Here is a 22,408-nt window from a genome sequence, read left to right on the forward strand (position 1 = left end):
TGTGAAAACTGGCATCTCTAAGGACGCAAGCATATAGATTCGATTTGTAAAATTATTCTATACCTGCTAGGGTGAGTTTTGGTTTGGTTTGAGGATTTTCACAAAAATCATCATGGTCTAAAGGATCTAGATGGAAAATGCATGCAGAGTGGGATTGATACACAGAGCCCCTTAGGAAGGGTCCCAGCTTCAAAGCCATTGGCTCCAGTAGCTGTCTGTTCCCAACCAGCAAATTTCCCCAAACGACAAAGAGTTAAGAGCACAAAAGCCTTTAGTAGAGCTTTAGAAAATAACTCAAAATTCAAAAGAAATCATCTTCACTTAAAAATACCAACTAAGATACTATCTGTGATCTGTATACTACACCATCAGTTTCATCTTTGCTCCTAGAGACAAAATGAATCACCAATTTTTAAACCTAAGTGGAAAGCAAGCATGATCATTGTACTATGAATGAAAGCCCTTCCCTTTTCCTCAGCAAACACAAACTACACCCAACTGATAGAACAGCCGACAATCCACCTAAGCATGAAGAGGGGTAATGCAGGAAGGATTTTGCTTCAGTTACTACTTTGGGGGGAGGGGCAAACACAGGCACAGAAGTACTTCATGACATGGGGCAAACGGATACTCTGATATCACTGGAAATGCAAACCTCAGAGGGTGAAGATATGGCTCAGTGTATGTAAAAGAGCATATACCGCTTTTCTAGGACTCAATGTCAGATGGTTCATAAATGCTTCTAACTCCAGCTCCATCGGAATCTGACTCCCTCAATGGTCACATCCACTAGTGGCCACAAACACAAATATTCACATAACTTAAAATAATAAATCTTTAGCCAAGTGCAGTGGTGTACATCTTTCGTTCCAGAACTGGGTAGGCAGAGGCAGGCAGATCTTTGGGTTCAAGGCCAGCCTGGTCTACAGAGTGAGGCCCAGGACAGCCAGGGCTGCATAAAGAAGCCCTATCTTGAAAACAAAACAAAACAAAACAAAACAAAACAAAACAAAACAAAAAATAAAATTTTAAAAGAGAAAGAAATGCAATCATCACCACACATGGGTCCCTGTGATACTAAGTAAATCGTCTTGATCTATTTTTTACTCAAATGTTACTAGTTAGTGATAGCCATATTATCTACTGACAGACTTGCACAGTAGACAATGTTATTTCAGAGTTTTCTAGCTTCCAACTGGACAGGAAAAACATAGAAATGACCTTAAGTCTATTTTAGGAACTAGCTTACAGAAATAATAGCAACTGATTTTCATGTATCTTTTGGTCTAGATTAAATATGTTCCTAATCAACTGAACAAATGAAAAGCACACTGACACTGGTCCAATCTGTCCTGTAGCCATCTCTCACCTTGTGCCAAAACAGGCCAGGGATACAGCACAGGGCCTATGTGTCAGCACTGTCAACGACTGAACCCTTGGAGCCTTGCAGAGAAAAGAGCTACAGGCTGTAACTGAATCTGAACATGGTGCTGGTGGGAAAATCAAATCAAAGCAAAATCTTATCAACAAATCCCCATGGAGCCAGACTATGAGAAAGCACGGATACCATCTGGGCACTGTGGGGAACCAAACTGTCACCACCTGCTCCCTTGGCAACTTTTGAGTATATTCTCAAGTACTATAAGGTTCTTATATAGAAGAGACTAGAAAATTTAAGGAAATTGGGTAAGATTAAATAGTTGAAGGACAGCACAGGGTCATATAAGATAAACTATTAACTAACAAACTATTTAACACCTTGGGATTTTATTTCACTTCAGGAAATCTTTCTTCAGGTAGCAATTAGCATTTCAGCTCATATTCTCCTAAGAAGGAAATGGACAAGGGGGTTGGGGGGAGGGGGGAGACACACGACCAACACAATGGTCCCACCTACCATCATCTGGCTTCAAAGAGGCCTCAAAAGCATCTGCTTAAAGATGCTATAAAGCTCTCTATCAGTGGCTCTGTCCTGAATCCCTGTTGTAAATGACAGACCTCCCAGCTTTAGCTGCCATAGTGTCTTCTAATGACTGATTTACCTGTCCTCCCACAGGACTATGAACTCCTTCAAACAATGATAATTTGGTAACACCAAGTCACCAGTGTATTATTTCATTTAAGCTTTATAATTCTTTTGAGGTAAAAGCTAAATGGCTCATGCTACTGATAGGAAAATAGTTCACAGAGGTTGACCTGGCCAAGGTCATACTGCTGGCAGTGGCAAAGCCGGTGAACACCTATCTGGCACCAGTGTGGCTCTTATATGGCAAAAACCTTTCAGCTCTGAAATCTTGGGACACAACACACAGGAGATTTTAGCTTCAAGGGTTTTTTTTCTTCTTTTTTAAAACCTGTAAGAACCTAGCAGATCACCATTGTATACAGCTACCCATAAGAGCCTAGCAGACCACCACTGTATACACCTACCCAGAACTACCATGTAGTCAGGCTACACAGTCCTGAGTTCCAGATTCAATTAAAGCTGTGTTAAATTACGCTGCCCTTTGGTGTCCTCATCCAAAATCATGGGAGGAAACCTCACCATTCAGAGTCCTCCTGAGGATCTGGGGACACAGTGTAAAAGCCCAAGGACAGTGCCTTAACAGAGCATCCATTCATTCAAACATTTCATCAACCACCTACTTGACCTTCAGCCCCACAAAGCTACCATGTAGTAGCAGGCAGAGCCAGCAAAGCTGAAGGCAGTCATGAAGTGTCCTGGTTTCTGCCTGTCCCAGCCAGGTAAGTAACAGAGAGCCAAGAGTTCAAAAACTTGGATTGTTTCACAAGCAGAATGTTTACCTGAGCCTACACTGACAAGCCGCTGTCCTCTCTCTCTCTCTCTCTCTCTCTCTGCCACATGTTTCCATTGGTACAAAGTTTCTTTATTTTTCTTAGTGGCTTAACAAGTCTCTCCGCTATAACCTTGTTTATCCCATTCCTGAGTCTTAAGTCTTTGATTCTCTAGTGTTTTAGACAAGTCTAGTACAGCCACATGAAGCAAGCCTACAATCAAGAGACCATTATCTCCAAGGGCCCTTTGTAAGTCCCACCTTCTGGAGAGTCAGAGAAAGCAGACAGGCAGAGCAAGACATGGACATTGATCATCTTCCACAAAAACTGCATAAGGCGCCACGAGAGTCTGAATGCTTTCAGGTGGTCAGAAAACAAATTCTCAAAAGGAACTCTGAGAAGGTCAAGAGACAAACAAAAAAAAGTCAAGGGACAAACAGAAGTGCCTCAAGCAAACTCAAGTGGGCCATATGATACAGAAGGGATAGCCTTTACTGTAGAGGCCAGAAGAAGAGTTGGCCTCCTATGTGTGAATGCAGCCAGAGTCTTCATCAAGGCTGCAAAGCAAGCAAAAATAAACCAGCGGGATAAAAAGAAAGCTGTTGCATGAGGAATAACTTTTGCTCCAGTTTTTTTGGTTTTTTTTTTTTTTTTAAGAGCAAGACAGAAGAAGAGAAAAAGAAACACATACTGAAATGATCTAAAGCTGCCTATAAATATTTGGGAACATCAAAGGCAGTCCTGTTAAATTAAAAATGCTGTCACACAGATAGGAACTAGCCTCTAGCACTGCCAGCTTCAACATGTGAGCCTGTGATCTGAGGAGCGAGGGCTCAGCTCCTCAAGAAATCTGATTCACTAAAGAAAAAAAGTGAACAAGCAGTTGAGTTTTAATAAGGGCATTAAATACCTTAGGAATGAGCTAATTAGAGTTTAACTCTTTCAAGATTGTCGGAGCTCTTAAGAATGCTGTAAAATAAGCTCCCCCCAGAATCTAGTTAAATTGCTCTCGAAACCTGCACCATAAAGAAAGTATTAAAATGGCACCTTAAGACTTCAAAGCTGATAACTCCCAACAGGTCAGCCTGGACATGACAGGTAGAGGCTATCTGGACATGACGACAGGTAGAGGCTATCTGGACATGACAGGTAGAGGCTATCTGGACATGACAGGTAGAGGCTATCTGGACATGACAGGTAGAGGCTATCTGGACATGACAGGTAGAGGCTATCTGGACATGACAGGTAGAGGCTATCTGGACATGACAGGTAGAGGCTATCTGGACATGACAGGTAGAGGCTATCTGGACATGACAGGTAGAGGCTATCTGGACATGACAGGTAGAGGCTATCTGGACATGACAGGTAGAGGCTATCTGGACATGACAGGTAGAGGCTATCTGGACATGACAGGTAGAGGCTATCTGGACATGACAGGTAGAGGCTATCTGGACATGACAGGTAGAGGCTATCTGGACATGACAGGTAGAGGCTATCTGGACATGACAGGTAGAGGCTATCTGGACATGACAGGTAGAGGCTATCTGGACATGACAGGTAGAGGCTATCTGGACATGACAGGTAGAGGCTATCTGGACATGACAGGTAGAGGCTATCTGGACATGACAGGTAGAGGCTATCTGGACATGACAGGTAGAGGCTATCTGGACATGACAGGTAGAGGCTATCTGGACATGACAGGTAGAGGCTATCTGGACATGACAGGTAGAGGCTATCTGGACATGACAGGTAGAGGCTATCTGGACATGACAGGTAGAGGCTATCTGGACATGACAGGTAGAGGCTATCTGGACATGACAGGTAGAGGCTATCTGGACATGACAGGTAGAGGCTATCTGGACATGACAGGTAGAGGCTATCTGGACATGACAGGTAGAGGCTATCTGGACATGACAGGTAGAGGCTATCTGGACATGACAGGTAGAGGCTATCTGGACATGACAGGTAGAGGCTATCTGGACATGACTGACAGGTAGAGGCTATCTGGACATGACGACAGGTAGAGGCTATCTGGGAGGCTACAGAGCTGTTTTCTGGAGTGAGGTAAGGTAAGGATGCATGCTTGTTTACAGGCAGTTTTTTCTCCTAGAGATAGGAACAAACCATAATACTAGGTATGAACCCTGTGAATTTTCCTTTACCCAGCAGTCTTTGTGGCCAGATTCAGGGTGTCAGGTAGGAAGCCCTGCTGACATCACTTATTCCCTCACTACATATAAAATTATAGCTGATCTTCCCAGACACATTCAAGGTCACTAACAGAACTCACCCAACAGTTTTCCTTGCATGTAGCCTCAATCAGAATCCTAAGAATTCCCAGTCAGTAAAGTTCCATTCTAACAGTAGACTCTTTCTTTGGCCTTGAAATGAATGAGTGAAGCACGGTGAAGCACACCTCTAACCCCAGCACTTGGGAGTGGAAGCAAGAGGATCAACAGTTTAAGGTCATCCTCTGCTACATAGCCAAGTCCAAAGCCAGTCTGACCCTGTCTTAAAATCCACACACCCTTCACAGGCTATGTTTCCATCACTTAGTTTCAAAAATGTGAGAAGAGGTAAGTAGGCAGTAATGAAAATCACCTTCTCCATTCAAGGAGAGGAACGCACTGCTCACCTTTGAGGATGGGAGTAGAGGGCAGATAGAGAAGGAGAGATTTTAAAAGCCCACAATGCACTCCAATCATTCCCATTTTTAGAAAAAGCCAATGTGTCTAATTTGGGGGGGAGAGGTAAGATTAATAAACTATTTGCTTTGGCAAATTTAATGCTGGACTGAACCAAGTGCTGAAGTAATTTGTGTCTGCCACATAATTAGGCCCACAGTGTGGCCTCACTATACACAGCTCTCCCAGTGCTCTAAAGGGTAAAATCAACCACTCTGCTTTCCTTTAGAGCAGCCTTGACCAAATGCAGACCTCAAGGCTGCGCAAAGTGTGCATTGCGCTTCCTGCCCAATTGAGGGGGGGCAGAGTGGGGAGTGTGTGTGTGTGTGTGTGTGTGTGTGTGTGTGATATCACTCCTCAGTCAGTGTTATCTTTTAGGCCTTTAGAGTAAAAATGATCAACCACTGGGAACCACAGCACAAAAGTAAGGCACATGTGGAAAATGTCTCAAAACTATGTCTGATATTTTCATTCTCACCCTGACTCCACTGCATTCTGTCAGTAACTCAAGTCATCCTTGAGACAAATCTCGGAAGGATGAAGAAACTGAGAGCCAGAGAAGCAAAGCCCACCTTCTACATGTTTCCTCTAACCATCTTGATATCATCACATTAGTTCTTCACAAGGTTGGGCCCACCAGCATCTACTCATCAGGAAGTGTCATGAAGCTTGTAAGGCTCATAAGGACAGGAAGCTGTGGGTTCATCCCTTCTCAATAATATACAGGCAGTTAACAACTCCAACACACACAAATACGCACATACACACCCAAACTAATCCAAACCAATAAGCAAACAGAAATATTCTCCCTTGGTGGTGCAGAAACCTGTAAATGGCTCATGCTCTTGAAAATAACCCTTTTCTCATGCTCTATAAGTGTTCAATTAAACTCATTGGTTCACCAGGTTAGAACTGGATGGAATTATCTCTTTGGCCTGTTGTAGCCCTATGTGCTGGTAGTAAATAGAAACAGACTCTCCAGGCAAAGTCAAGCAATATCACAGTAGTAATAATCAGTGTAAGAATGTAGAACCAGACAGTCTGCCCCCAGACATGGCATTGAGCAGACTTTCCCTTTATCAAAGGAAACAAATAACTGCAGCCCTCTAAAGAACTCACAATATATTATAAGGAACCTGATAAGCACTGGTTTAACAGCTATACTCGTGCTAATGATGTAAATATCCTTCCAAGTCTTCAGATACAGCTGGCTAACGATATAGTTACCAAGCAGATTATACTCCAAAACTTAATTTGCAAGTAATGATTAAGAATAAGTATTTTCACCAGGCGTGGTGATGCATTCCTTTAATCCCAGCACTGTGATCCCTGAACTCAGGAGGCAGAGGCAGATAGATTTCTGAGTTCAACGCCAGCCTGGTCTACAGAGTAAGTTTCAGGACAGTTAGGGCTGTTACATAGAGAAACTCTTGTCTTGAAAAAAACAAAAACAAAACAAATTTAAAAACCCACATTTTCAGCAGAGCATAGTAGGGCACACTTTCAATCCCAGCACTTGAGAGGCAGGAGGAGCTCTATGAGTTCCACGATAGCCAGAGTTGTCTAAAACAACCAATAATTAAAATATGTTCCCAAATTCTGAGGATCCCATGCATTAGTCAGCTTATGTTCAAAAAGTTGGCACAAAGTGTTTCAAAAAGCAGACAAAGCAGATGCCAAGACTCTATGCACTAAATCTGACATTCCCCTTGGTGTCTAGTTCCTCATTTTACATGGTTTCCTGGTTTTCTAGGAAGGAACCTCAGAAATCAGAAGCAACAAAGCAGACTTGGAAGTAACAACGTATAGACAGGTGCACCAACACCCACAGGGACAGAGACATTTCAAGGGCACTCAGCCTGAGCACTGCACAACATTAATGGATGTTCTGCACATCTGTCCTCATCCTAAACCCAAAATAGCTTCTTGTAATCTTCCCAGAGGCCCTTTGGGAAGGGTGTTTCATTCTAATATAGTGTCAGAGTAGACTCTGTTATAACAAAGCAAAGATTATGTGTGGTTAATCCAAGCAGTGATGAGACTTGAGGACAAAGGCCTCCACACTACAAACTGCCTGGGCTGTTGAACCTGGACAGGGTATAGCCTCCAGTGGCTGTCAGGCCTCTTGAAGAGAGGTGCTACATAAAACTGGCACCAGCAAACCTATTCCCTACCTGCACTCTTGGATTCTATCTGGCTTCCTAGGCCTGATCAATCTCTCTCTGACATGAAGTACCATGTAGGACACCATCTGCTTTGTAGTTTATCCCAAATACCAGCTTTCCCAACAGCTAAGGGCAGGAAAAAATAAGATCCCATGTATAGCCAGACCTGGTTGGAGAGTTCTGTGAACCCAGCTAGGCAGGCTGAGGCAAGAGGATCAACATGCAAGGCCACCCTGGGTTGCATAGTGAATTACAGGCCAGACCAGACTAGAGTGAGACCCTAGCTCAAAAGAAACAACAAAAGCATTCCAACTACTTGGTGGAATGCTCATACATAAGAACAGAAAGCTAGAAGGCCTCCTGGTACAGGAGGTAAGGGAAGAAATGAGAATAAGGAGCAGTGAGGGGCAGAGCCCATCTACCCTTCCTCTTGTTCTATTCCCTCTCTCCAATCAGTAATCACTAGATTAGTGGTACCAGAGGACAAGGATATGGGGGAGGGGGAGGGATAGTCATAACATTAGATATAAGAGATTCTCCATTTACCCCAAAATGTAAAATACACATTAATCGGAAAGTCAATATAGATCATCCCCAGATTTACAAAAAGATAATTTAAAACAAGCTTGCAAAAGAAAATTAATTTAATGCTGTCAAGTATGCAAAAGAGAATTCTAAGGCTTTCAGGGCTGGAATGATGGCTCACCAGTTAAGAACACTGCTGCTCTTTCCAAAGGGTCTCTGTGTTCAATTCCCAGCACCTACATGGTAGATTACAACCACCTGTAACTCCAGTTCCAGGGGCTCTGACATCCTCTTCTGAAGCCCAAAGGCAACAGGCATGCACATAGTACACAGACATACATGCAGGCAAAACATTCAAACACATTTAAAATATATATGATAATAGTAATTGAATTGAGTTTTTTCTACATCTCTTTGAAGGGAATCACTTTACTTGAAATATCTAAAACTATTCTGCCTCCACACCATGAACTGTTTTAGAGTCTCCCTTTCCAAAAAACAGGGTTGGCATAGCAACCAAGGCCAGTCACCATGGTCCCTAACCACATCCGTTGAGGCTTGGCACGCTGAAACATGTGCCAACTCTGTTGTCTGTAGGGCACTCCTGGCCACAGTATATAGCAAGTTATAATCAAGTAAAAAACCTTCACATTTGTATAGAATACAGTTCAACATAAATATTCATTAAATGTGAGAACCTATGGTGATAAAATGTTGAGACTGCAAAATTAAACACAAGTATCAGGAAATGCAAAAACTACCACTGCCTCTGCAACTTGAAATCATCCACACTGCACATTCAACACCACAAACCAGTACATATGTGTCCTAGACATTTAAATCTAGTAACACCAAAACTTCAAAACCATGTATTTATCTGTTATTTTAATAACTAGAGTAAGGGTAGCATTTACTGATGGGCATTGGAACATATCTGGAAAAGACATGCCACAGAAAAGCAGCCATGAAAATCCTCTAACACTGGTAAAATACAGTACACTCTATATCACTTCTGGAATAGTCCTGAAGATACTGGTGTCCATGTATTCCCACACTATCTCATACAAAACAGCAAGAGGGACAAAAAGAAAACCTTAGCGCTCCAACAAGTACAATGAAGCAATAATTTCATAATTTTCTGATTATAGAGGCCCCATAGAGTAAAAACAATCAAAATGAAATATAAGACTAATACATAGTCCTCAGGAACAAAACTGTCATCTTTTGATCAAGGCCCATGACACAGCTTCCAAAAGGGCAAAAATTATTTGAAGGAACATGCAGCATATTTTTAAGAACTCACATATAGCTGCTGCTGATAGGTCACTCAAGAGCAGTTTCCCCAAAGCACCAGGTTTTGTTGTTGTTTTTAAGTTTAGTGAATCAGTGACACTAAAATATACTAATTTAAATAAATACATCCTTAAAGTCTAGAGTCAGGCTGAATACTTGCTTCTCCAACAAGTTCACAACACATGCCCAAGGCAGTCAGTCACATTCCAGGCTGGGAGGAGGTAGACAGTGTTAAAGACAGCACAAGCAAGTTGGAGGTTTTATTTGGTTGGATGATGGTTGGTTGGTTTTTGTTGGTTGGTTGACTGGTTTTGACATAAGCTAGCCTCAAATCACAATCCTTCTCTTTCAACCTTCCTCATGCTAGGATCACAGGAGAATGCTATCATACCCAGTGGGGTGAAAGTATTTTAAGAGTCTGGTCTACCCCAACTATTTGGAATAGCCTAGGACACACTCATGTCTGAACACTGCTTGTGAATAGTTTCTACAATTATAGATAGTTCTCTGTCACAGGCTGTCTTTTCCTACACTAACACTCCCCTTTTCCAAAGTACTATATCTAGACATATTTTAGTTCAGTAATTATCTTAAAGGTATACATGCAAAGCACTGGAGGGATGCAATGTTCTGCCTCAAGGGCTATGCCAGAGGAACTAGAACGCACTCGATGGGATGGACCGGAAGTTTTGGTTTCATATGAGTTGGGAGAGGGTAAAAAGAATCAAGAGGCAAGACAGGGAGCAGGAATGCTGCTGACACACAGCAATGTTTTCAGGGGGAAAGCAATGAGAAGGAAAGCACAGGTGGAAGAAAGCACAGGACCCATCCTTCAGAGAGCAATCAAGGACTCTGACCAAGGGCTGATGGGCTCAGAAGTTACCACAGTAAGACAAATGTGGTGGGAAAGGGAGGTAAAGGGGTGAATGGAGACTAAAGCATTACAGGGCAAAAGGTAAGGGCAGAACTGCAGAGATGACTCAGCAGTAAGAGATGTACTACCCTTGAAGAGGACCTTACTCAATTCCCAGCACCCACCTCAGGCAGCTCACTAGCTCCAGGGGATTTGACACCTCCAATCTCCACAGACTGATGTTCATACACCAGTGGTTACACATAATTAAAACTAATAGAAATATTACTTTTAAAGTAGAGGAAATAAGGTCACTAAGAGACAGGGCAAACCAAACATCATCCTGAGGACACCTTTTTGACTTAATTCCTAGCTAACTTGACTTCTACTTTGAAAGTTTTGCTAATCAAGCTTGCAACATTCTTTACATACCACTAGCTGTCTGCTCACCATCTACTCCAAGACTGAGGTACTTTGTGAAAAGGTGCCAAGTTTCTGGGTACCCATTGATAGTGGGGGGCATCCATAAAGCTGATATATACACAATGTCAAATGCATTTAAAGAAAAATACACATTAGGTACAAAGAAAAGTATTTTGTATCAAGTATAGACAAGCTCTGGCAACCAAGACCCCCTTAAATGACAGAATGCCTTCTGGAGCAGAATTCACTCCCAGAAAAGGATAATAAAGACAATACAAGTCAAAGTGCACTGGGGACTCTAAAGCTCCAGGCTCATTTAAAGATTTCCTGGAACTGAACCAAGGTAGAACTGTTCTAGAAAGAGCACTGTAAGGGAGCCCTAAGCACAGCCTCTCTTATATCCTCACACAGAGTTCACTTATGCTAAAGGAGAAATGAGTCATGACACTTTCAAGACAACCTTCAGCACATCTCTTGTAACTAAAAGAAAGCAAGACCTGAGCATGGTAATTCATGTCTGTGATCCCAATACTTGAGAGACTGAAGCAGAATTACCATGAGTTTGAGGCCAACCTAAACTACACTGTAAATTCCAAGGCAGCCTGGATTACAGAGTGAGACCTAAACTCAAACACACACACACACACACACAGGGTTAGAGAGTTAGTTCAGCTATAAGAAGAGCACTTGTTCTTACAGAAGAACTGGGTTCAATTCCTAGAACTCATATGGTGGCTGATACCCATCTATCTGTACCAGTCCCAGCAGAACTAAAACCCACTTCTGACCTTGAAGGACACCAGGTACCCACATGCATGCTCACACATGAGAGACAGAGAGAGAGAGAGAGAGAGAGAGAGAGAGAGAGAGAGAGAGAGAGAGAGAGAGAAGGCATGTAAAGGATTGGGGGAGAATTTCCCTACAAACAGGCCAAATGACCCCAAGACTTTGGTCTCACAGAACTCCAAAAGGGGTTTGAGAATTAAGCTGCAAAGTCCAACACAGGCCAGGTGATGCCATGGGACTTATGAGCTGAAGGGTTCCTGACCAACTCAAAGGAAGAGCTAGCTGTTCTTCCACTATGTGACTGTGACCTGGTGTTGTCAGATGTTTCCTTTTCTCACTAAGAGCTGATCTCTATGTACACTAGATATTTCAGAGAAACCACTTTTCTAAAAGTTGCTTTCAGCCCACAGAGTTTGCCGGATGCTTGACTCTATCTTCTCACCAATAACTAACTGTGTCACTTAGAATTCAAGGTCATGCAGAGAACTACTCTATGATAACAGGTCTAGTAGAAAACATCCCTCCAGGCAGTGATGGTGCACACCTTTAATCCCAGCACTTGGGAGGCAGAGGCAGGCAGATTTCTGAGTTCAAGGCCAGCCTGGTCTACAGAGTTCCAGGACAGCCAGGACTACACAGAGAAACCCTGTCTCGAAAAACCAAAAAAAAAAGGAAAAAGAAAAAGGAAAACATCCAAGGCAATAGCATCCCCCTGAGAACCAAGCTGCTTTATCACGTACCATGCAGTCAACTTGGAGTGGACAACCACCTTGCTCAAAGGAGGGACACCATCTGTTGCTCCAGAATCAAACTCACAGACACACGCAGGGAAGGCACTCAGAGGCTACCAACAGCACATCTCTATGCAGAACTAGCTACCGCTCAGAACGCTAATAGAGAAAAAAGCAGTATTTGCTATTTACTAAATGACAGGAATATACAAATTTCCACCTTATCTGGTTTATTTGTACTAGTTTTCAAAGAAACATATATGTACCACAAGGTACATATTCTCCACACATGCTAACTAATACAAGCCCTTCTGCAGAGGTATCTGACAATGCCTGTGAGATTTTTAAACATGTTCATACTCACCCACTCTAAGGATTTCCCTGATAGTATGTCCTATAACAGAAAATAATAACCTGTGACATGGTCTCTGAAAATGTTTCAGACTATTTAATAACAATTAAACACTCAAAGCAGACAAAGGTCTATCATCACTACGTCTTTCCAATTTTCTTTAAAATCTCAATCAGTTCATGGGAAAAGCAGTATGTACATGGAGGCCAGAGGTCAACATTGGCATGGAGTCCTCCCCACTACTTTCCATTTTCTCTTAGACAGGGTTTCATCAGATATGCCGGCCTATGAGCTCCAGGGATCTGCTTTTCCCTCCCTGCCAGCACTGAGAATACAGACACACAGTGCTGCATCCAGCTTTGATGTATGTGAGTGCTGGGAGTTAAACTCAGGTCTTCATGCTTGCATGGCAAACATTTTACCAACTGAGTCATCTCCCAGCCTCATAATTTGTGCTTTGATCAGATCTTACAGCACTGGATGGGATCTTACACGTACCTAAAATTCAGCCATCCTTACTCTTTCAGTTTCAAAATGCAGCAGTCCTCAAGAGGCCAGAAGCTCCCAATCCAACATTTTCTCTTCAAACTTCTAGTATCATCAAAGTTACTTTCACCAAGTCAACTCACACATTTGGTTTCTAAATATCCATATCAACCTGGCTGCTGCACAGAGAAGGGAATTAATAGCAAGTCTTACATCATGTCTTAAGAGTAATAAAAATAAAAAGCTCTCCTTTGAACCACAATGGGCCAGCTGACCTTATTCTTTTCACACTATCATAAGTCAACAGAGCTGCTAAAAGTAAGATTTTAAAACATCTAGTTCAGCCTACAAACAGAACAAAGAGCCTCCACTCTTTGCCTCCTGCCTTTCTGTTTAACAGGTACAAAGGAATGTCTCCACAAAAGGTTTATCAACTTTAACCTCAAAGATAAGTAAAAATTAGTTAGAAAAGACCAGACTGCTCAAATCCACATACTATACTGTGACATACAACAGCTTGTTCGGTCCAAACTTAGCACCAGGGCCAGTGTCCTACCAGACAGGGTTTCAGGGTAAGGTAGTACTCTCTGCTTACTGTCTTGTCCCCACACTCTGCCTGTAGACAGAAGCAAAGCCTTAGTCATGTTCCCTGCTATGCCCCATCCAGGATCTGGTGAATGCAAGGCACTGCTGAATTCTGCTAACGGAAAGAGCAGGGACAGTCCACAGCTTCAGCTCTTAAAATCTTTTAATCATCAGGGAATGTACAGCCTGCGCAAAGAAAAGAAGCAATGTACATGGGACTTAATCTCTCTAAAGACAGTGGTACAGACTCATGACTGGCTCTGAAGTCAGCCACAGGATGAGGTATGTCTCACTCACATCAGAAATCTTTCTAAAGGGCAGGCTGCTTCAGCCATTCCAGCTTTGCTAACAGCCCAAAGCAGCACAAGTGCCATCAAGCGATAGCTAGATACTTCCAGCCACTGTCTTCAGAAACTGGTCAGCTTGGCTCTAGGAAAAAAACAAGTTGGAATGAGCCTTCTGTGATTGTGGGGCTGGGAGAAGTGACAAGAAAGGAAACCACTTCTCTAGTAGCTAGGGGGTTTTCTAAGTTACAAACACATTTCTCCATCAATGGTTCTAGGTTTAAACCCAAATTTGAATTCCAAGATCAGTCCATATAATCTTATCACAAAAAGAAGTGGCATGTGAGACAAGCTCAGAAAAAAAAACAAAAAAATCTCAGCACCAGTAAGATCAGTTTGAATCTGATCTGCTACAGAACTGCTCAGTGACTGTTACAGGTACCACTTTGCTACTGACTTCCTAATCTAAAACCTGCCATCAACTATATCCCTTAAAATTAAAACAAAGTATTGTGTCTAAGGCCTTACTTACATGAACATTAGTAGCTTTATTTCTGTTTTGGTTTGGGTTTTGTTATTGTTGTCTTTTGTGTTTCTCACTATGCTGTACAGGCTAACCTGAGACTCTTGGCTCCTGTGCTCTTCCTGCCTCAGTCTCCTAAATATCTGGAATTAGAGATGTACAACCACAGCCACAGTGTCTGGCTTCATTCTTAGCTACTTCTTTGTGTATGTACATGTTATATGTGCATGTGAGTGTCATAGGTCAATGCTGGGCACCTCCTCAGCTGCACTCTACCTTAGCTTTTGAAACAGAGTCTCTCCCTGACCTAGAGTTTGTTGATTCAGTTAGCCTGGCTTGCCTCTACCTTCCCAGCACTGAGAGTACAGGCATGTGTTACCAGCCCAGCTTTTGACTTGGGTCCTGGGGATTTGAACTCAGGTCCCCAGACTTACATTGCAAGTACTTTACTCACTGAGCCATCTCCCCAGTCCCTGATAGCTACTTGTTTTGTTTTGTTCGTTTCTCAAGACAAGGATTCTTTGTGCAGTTCTGGGTGTCCTGAACTCAATCTGTTGACCAGGCTGGCTTCAAACCCAGAGATTCACCTACCCCTGCTGGGATTAAAGGTATGCACTACCACTACCCAACTTCCTGATAGCTATTTTTAAAAGCTCTGACAGAGGAATACTGAAAAGACTCAAATTTTAAATAATCAGGAGAAAAGCAACCACTTACACTCAATATATAACTGAAGAATGCATGGTTCTCCTTATTCTAATTATAAGCCATATTTTTCGTATCCACTCTTCCATGAGACAATGCCCAGCTATACCAGGGTGGACAGAGAGGCTCCAAGCCTTGGTCTCAGAGGAATTAAATGTTAATTGTAGTTGTCCCTACCTTTACCACACACATACGGCCCAAACAAGGCACTTCACCTTTCTAGCCTTGCATTAAATCTATTTCATTAAATTTGGTACTTTTGTTTTTTTCCATTGCAGGGGATGAAACTCAGGGCTTCAATCATGCTAGGCAAGTGCTCTGCACCCCTGAGCTAGGTCTCAGCCCACACATTTGATTCTTTTGACTATGAAGACATGTCTCCCTGAAATTTGGGTTCACCAGAAGGCAGGGGCTACTCTTGCAGCCTTCCAACACCAGCAGCTGTTCCACTTCACTGTGCAGTGAATGGTAGAAAGGGACACATCTAACCCTTTTTCTATTTCAATTCTTTCATTTCCATCTCTTCTTCCTCCAAGTCATTGTACTTCCACTTCCTCCACTACTAAATGTAGAAAATTCCTTGAGTGTTGGTTTCTTTTTTCTCTCTCCCAAGGATGATACAGAACTAGCAGGACATAGATGCACAAACTCAGTTGAGATGCAGATGCCTATGGGCATGAGGGTGAAATACTGTGAAAAAAACTCAGTTGGTAAGGATGATTATCTGTGGACCAGTCTATCTCAGAGGACTACAGCACTGCAGCATTGTTCTGTACAGAATAGGTTTTTGGTAGACATCCATCCAATAAATACGCTCAATGAAGGTTTGCAAAGCTGCTGCAGGCTTCCCTCCAACCCTGGCCAGCCCAAGAGACCTATTACCTCACTCAACTTTTTTTTTCTTACATTTATAGGAAGGGCATGTGTGCCACAGAGTCTAGGCAGAGGTCACAAGACAACTGTCAGGAGTTGGTTCTCTTCTACAATATGGATGTCAAGGATCAAATTTAGTCCCCTTGACAGCAAGCACCTTAATCCATTGAGTTATCTTCTGGGCCTTCTACTTAAATTCTTAGTGCTGGACCAGTCAAAGACAAGTACTAGGTGGAAACTTCTTTTCCTCTTGGGAAACTATCAGGAAAGTGAACACACCCATTCACAAGAATGTGTGAATAATTTCATGGGGGGGTGGGAGGGGTTGGCACAGGCCTTCAAGAACTTCAATACAAATTATGAGAAATTAGATTTGAATTAAATGTCAAATCCAAACAAATTCAGTTCTACTTATTTGACAAGAATAAGGACAGACCATGGTTTCAATTCAGGTTTTACCATTTGCTGTCAGGTTAGAGAAACAAACTTTCTCTCAGCCTCAGTCTCTTCCTCTGTAAAACTGAATAAACAATAGTATCTAAATCTGTATTAATGTTAAGGACTAAATGAACAAGCTTAATGTGCTTGGCACAGTCCCCTGTATATACACACACACACACACACACACACACACACACACACACCACACACACACACACACACACACCACACACACACACACACACACACACACACACACACACACAAAATGGAGTCATGGCTGCTTCTTATCCCCAGTCAGAATTACTGGTAATTCACATGAGATCTCAGGGTATAAAACCAGAGAAGAGATCCTAGGAATTTACCAACCTCCCCCTCACCCCCCAACAATGAAATGCTTGCTTTTAACCTATAAAGGACCATCTGACAAGACGGTCGGCAGGCCCTTTCTGTGTAAATCCAAGTCAGCTGTCAGCGTGCAATTGTTCTATTAGGCCAAGTCAATTTTTGGAGGCAGGCCTATTAAGTTAACTTCAAATGGAGATGAAAAGAAAGTGCTTGATCAAATGCTGAACTGTAAAAACACACTGACAGGGAAACAAGGCAGAGGAATTAGCCTCCTACAATTATTCCCTGTGATACCTTTAGTTACCCAGCCTATCTAATCACCACACAGCTCTCCTTTCACTCTTTAACAGCTAAAAGAACTTCCTTAGTTCATGTTCACAGCCTCAAGTTCATCAAACGTTTAACCTGGGATCCAGAATAACTGATTTTAAAGTTGGACAGAACCCATCATTCTCACTCCTTGTACAAATGAATTTCTTGATGTTTCTAACTATTTGACTTCAATGGGAGAAATAGGCATTTCCACTTTAAAACAAGCTTTCATTTCTAGCCATGCAAATTTTCTTGTTGGTTTAGCCAATTTACACACCACTAGCCAGTGTTTAATCAGGCCCCTTATTTAACAACACCAACCATGTGTGCAGACAAGTTTAAAAGTTTCAGATAATAATTTCATTAACATCAACACGTTGGTTTAAAGATGAAATATGTACCAGTATGTCTGAAAGTTCTTTAGAGGTCCACACTTCAAAAGTACAGTAAAAGGGTAATTCTTCTAGTGCTTAGCTATATGCCTGACCTGCTTAGATGCAAACAGGCTAATGCTGCTGCGTGATAATAAAAGCAACTAATTTCACATCTAAATAGTCTATTCACAATTTTCACAACTGGAAATATCAAAATAGAAAAGAAGAAAAAAAATCAAACACACACAAACAACCCTGTCTTCATACAGACTAAACTAATGACCTTGGGATAATTAATTTACACCTACAATACACACATCCCAAAGTCTGAACTACTAATCCCACTCCTCAACAAGCACACACAGCCAGGCTTCCTCCTACCCTAACCCATGATAAATACTCAACAGGTCCTTGGGCTGACCAGACTATGATAAGTAATCTATTGTGTGTGTGTGTACATACACACACACACACACACACACACACACACACACACACACATTCATTGGCAAGTAACAGGAAAAAAAGTCAGTACTACAAAATATTTCTTATAATTTTTAAAGTGAAACATTCAAACAGCTTTTTTCCTCTCTTCCCAATTAAGAACAATATTGCTATAGAATCACACTGAGAATAAAAGCAATGTTACCTACATACTACTATTTAGTTCTAGTTATCAGAAAATAAACAGAAGACCATAAAACGTTCATTAAAGGGCAAAACATGAAGTTTTTCAGGTGATAAAACAAAAGGTGGTTTTTAAAAGTTCAATGAGTACTTAGAAAACATGATTAATCTGAAATTAAAGACTGGCTTTGTTTCTTCTACACTTTTATTACACATGCTCTCATTATATTCCCTCTCAGCAATCCTAAAACATTGGCTTTCCTTACAAAACTTATTCCAGAGCTGGTAGGCAGGAGCTACAAGAGTTCCTTTAGTCTGGCAGTATTCACAGAACAAATAAAAGCATGCCGGTCTGTGTGTACACACACAGCTCTGAAAGCCACACTGTGCTTGTCTGGACACATGGATGACCACAACAAAGTTATTAAAGCTATGGAGTGTACCAATGACAAACTATCTCTTCAGGGAGTTCAGATAAGCCCACCAATATCACTGCAGTTATAAAGGAATTAAGGACATCATTAGTGATTGCTTAACAGGTAAACTTATTAAATACCATTTAAGTCATTTTTCTCCCCTTAGTGACTGTTGACTTAATTTGAAAGGGAGGTGCGAGTCTAGTAGACTACAAAAGAATTAGATAAGCACTTCAAAAACTTCTCAAGAGAACAGAGTCCTGCCAAACTCACACATTATCTCTCTACTTGTCAGGATAAAATAGTTACAAATGGTGTGTTTAAACTGCTAATTTTGTATTAAATAGTGAACCCAAGAATATCTGCAAAGCACAGCATTATGCATAATGAATAGCTCCCCAGACAAACTACCACAGAGAATGGCTCAAGTTTAAACACTGCAGATAAAAATCTCAAACTTCAAAAGTCTCCTTCAAAAAGTGAAGTGCCACGTTAAAACATACTCCCCTCAGCTGCAACCCCCACCCTCAAGGCTGTAAATCAAACATTTCTAAAGCCATCAGGGCACAGGGAAAGCCTCAAAGAACGACAAGGACTCACAAGAAGCAAGACTTAAAATTCAAACTCTTCTTAAAGCCTGCAATAGAGTTGTTTAGGTATCTTCAGCCAAGCATCCTCTCTAAAGCTTGTATATTAATGACAGTAACAATAACATGGGGGGGGGGAGAACAGCACCGTTAGCAACATCTGTAGTCACAGAAATTGGTCAAACATGTATTTCGCTTTCTATAGATAAGAATAAGAGCACCACAAAACAATGCTTTCTAATCACAGCCATAGGGTCCTCCTCCAGCTTTGGAAAGACACACACCTTTAAGGAGCTACACCGTATTGGCCCGTGTCCCATCAACTCAAAGCTCTGCGTGCAGCTTCACCCTCCTGTCTACACTCGGAGCTGCTCTGAAGTCATCCCACACAGTCCCTTTTCTCTTCATAATTCACCCAAGAGCAAAGCACCGGAGATCCAAACTATAGGCCTCTAAAGTTCCAAAAGATTCAAAGACGAGCCAACCGTATCAGATCACTCCTACCAGAGGTGCGCCTAACAACCATAAGTGCGCTGCCCTGGAACATGGTAGTGGATAAAAACCATCGTCGAGGGAGCGGGAAATCTATGCAGCTATCCATCCGCTGAGGCTTCGACTGAGAGTCCCTCCTCAAAGACTGGGGACAGCTCAAAGCTCTCCCTAGCCAGCCTCCTTTGGGACGCAGCCCTCTTTCATTTGGAGCAAGGTGGAGGCCCTGTCAGTGAGAGACCCTGGCTCGGGTTTGCAGGCCTCTTCGGTATTAGTCCTTGACCCAGGGGCGAGCCTGCGGTCTTTCTCATCCCCTGTAATCTGAGGCACGGCCACGACAGTGCTCTGCCAATTCCCACTCCTCAGCCAGCTCCGCCTGCTCCCTTCCTGCTGCTGCCCGTCCAGAGCCCTGCCAGAGGGTTGGTGTCTAGGTAAGGCTGCCAGTAGATTTCAGCAAAAATAACCTGAAGATGTGCACCCCGGCAACTGGGTCGCTCCGAAAACGGAGCAAACGTGGATGGAAAAGCAAAGCCTGCGACCTCTAAGAAGTCGCTCCATCCTTCAACTTGTCTCGCCTTTGCAAAGTTGGCATTCAACAGGTAGTTCCCGGGACTTTCACCTGAGGGAGAAAAACGTCCCGCCAACTCAAGAGTGCCGCCCAGGCGCCCATGCCCAGCTCAGCGTCCCCACCCCCACCCCGGCGCGGTGCACCCACCGGAGGCCGAGCCCCCACGTGCGCTCGCCTCAGCCGCCGTGCCCCGGAGGCCCCGTCCCGCCCGCCTGGGAGGGATGCCGCCGGGCTCCGCGCCTCCCCCCCGCCCGCCCGCCCGCTAGCCCGCGGCGGGGTCGGCGGGCGCAGCCCCCGGAGCCATCTTGTGGCGGCGGAGCGCGGGGCCCGGGTGGCTACCTGCACGATCTCGCCCTCGGCGCTGAGCATGGCCCCGGCCCGCGAGAAGCGGCCCGTGAGGCCGGTGGTGTGGGTGGTATAGTCGCCGCTCGGGCTCGACTCGAACAGCACCACCTCCACGAACGCCGTCTCCTTGGCCCGCGCCGCGCCGGGCCCCGCGGCCGCCAGCAGCAGCCCGAGAAGCAGCGGCAGCGGCGGCGGCGGCGGCAGGCGACGACCGCGGGGGCCGCGGCGGAGGCGGCGGCGGCGGCGGCCCGGGGCCCCTGGGCGCCCGCCCGAGCGTGGCCTCATGGTCCTGCGGCGGGAGGGCGCGGAGGGCGGGCGCGGCCGGGCATAGTCGCGGGCCGGCGGAGGACCGAGCGCGGGCGGTCGCCTCACAGCACCATCGCGGCGGCGGCGGCTTTGTGGGTCGCAGGCTCTGCTCCGCTCCCCCGGCCGTCGCGCCGCGGCCCTTTCATCTGCTCCACGTGAGGGGTTATCCCCGCCCCCGCAGCGTCGTGACCCGCTCTCCCCTCCCTCCCCGCGCTCGGCCGCGGCCACCTCCGAGGGGAGCGGGTAGGCGGGGCGGGCGCGCCTGCGGCGAGAGGCGGGGCCCAGAGGCCTCGCCCGCCCCGCCCAATCGACTGAGTCCCGCCCCGACTCCGTTCTTAGCCACGCCCCTCCACCCTTGCTCCGCCCAGGTAGTCTTTTTCGGTCACGCCCCTTCCTCTTAGCCACGCCCCCTGGTCTGTACTCCGCCCTCCGCGGCAGACATTTCTCTTGGCAGTTGCTGGAGTACGGGGAGAGTAAGATCCTCAACCTGTTCCCGGGCGGTTTCGCCCCCTCGGCGCACCCTGCTTTGGTGCCGCAATTAGAGTCATTGGGGCGTCAAAGGCCTCGTCCTTCCGTCCAAGGATGCTTCATCCGCAGCTCCGGCACTGCTGGCCACCCGCACTCGGTGCTCGCGCCCTACCACCTCCAGGGACCGCGAAAGGCCCCGGGCGGTCAGTGGCAGTTTGCAACCCGCCGGGACACGTCCAGTTCTTACGTGGGTGTCACATAGACAGTTACCCTCAACTAAAGGAGTGAGGACAGGTGGCGGAGAACTTGAAGAAGTTATCTAGATTCTAATGGAGTTCATCTTTCCGCAGCCCTGGAGACCGTCTCCAACACTCCCTTCAAATCTCACCATGTGCAGAAGGGCGGAAGAGTCAACACGCTTAATGCACAGACTTCTGGTTGCCAAACATACCAAAGACACGTGCTCCGAACCCAGACGTCCCCAGTCACCCAGAAGATAAACTTTTAATTCTCTTCCCCTTTTTGGAACAGGATTTTTCCTTTCTCAGCAAATCTATGAGACTCACAATCCTCCTTTAAAAGCCACATTCAATTTCTACTTCCTCAGTCGTCTTCCCTCCCTGACCTGAATGGCTTTGTTTAAATATTTGCAAATATTTGGTTAGGGTGATCTGCTTCTACTTGCTACCACACCCAAAATATTAAGACAAAAAGAAAAGTCATTGAGTGTTTCCTTGAGTAATCAGCGCATCGAGGTTACAGTTTAAACTGAAAAGGAATGTTTTGCCAATGTGTTGAATAGAAAATACAATTGAAAAGAAATTCACAGAACTGTGTTACTGTGTTTGGACCACCCAAAGCTTTGGCACAGAAGGTAACTGACAAAGCTAGAGTCATTAGTTTCCCCCAAGCCAAGCTTAATCAGTACTGACTGCTCGGGAGCACTGTCATTTCCAAGGATTGTGACTTTACCCACTAAGGCACAGTCCAGTCTTTTTTTTTGTTTTGTTTTGTTTTTTTTTTGTTTGTTTGTCTTTTCGAGACAGGGTTTCTCTGTGTAGCC

The 22,408-nt window shown here is 44.2% G+C and overlaps 1 protein-coding gene across 1 annotated transcript in view; it reads right to left on the reverse strand.

Moving 5' to 3' along the window:
• Znrf3 (zinc and ring finger 3) overlaps positions 1-21,025 on the reverse strand; it is a 168,519-nt gene extending 147,494 nt beyond the window's left edge. The window contains exon 1 of the mRNA NM_001080924.2: positions 20,566-21,025. Coding sequence (NP_001074393.1) covers positions 20,566-20,856 — 291 coding nt within the window. The 5' untranslated portion in view covers positions 20,857-21,025. The remainder of the gene's footprint in view (positions 1-20,565) is intronic.
• Between the last annotated feature and the right edge of the window lie 1,383 nt (positions 21,026-22,408).

The sequence above is a fragment of the Mus musculus genome, chromosome 11 (genome assembly GCF_000001635.26).
Source record: "Mus musculus strain C57BL/6J chromosome 11, GRCm38.p6 C57BL/6J".
In the NCBI taxonomy this organism is placed as follows: Eukaryota; Metazoa; Chordata; class Mammalia; order Rodentia; family Muridae; genus Mus; species Mus musculus.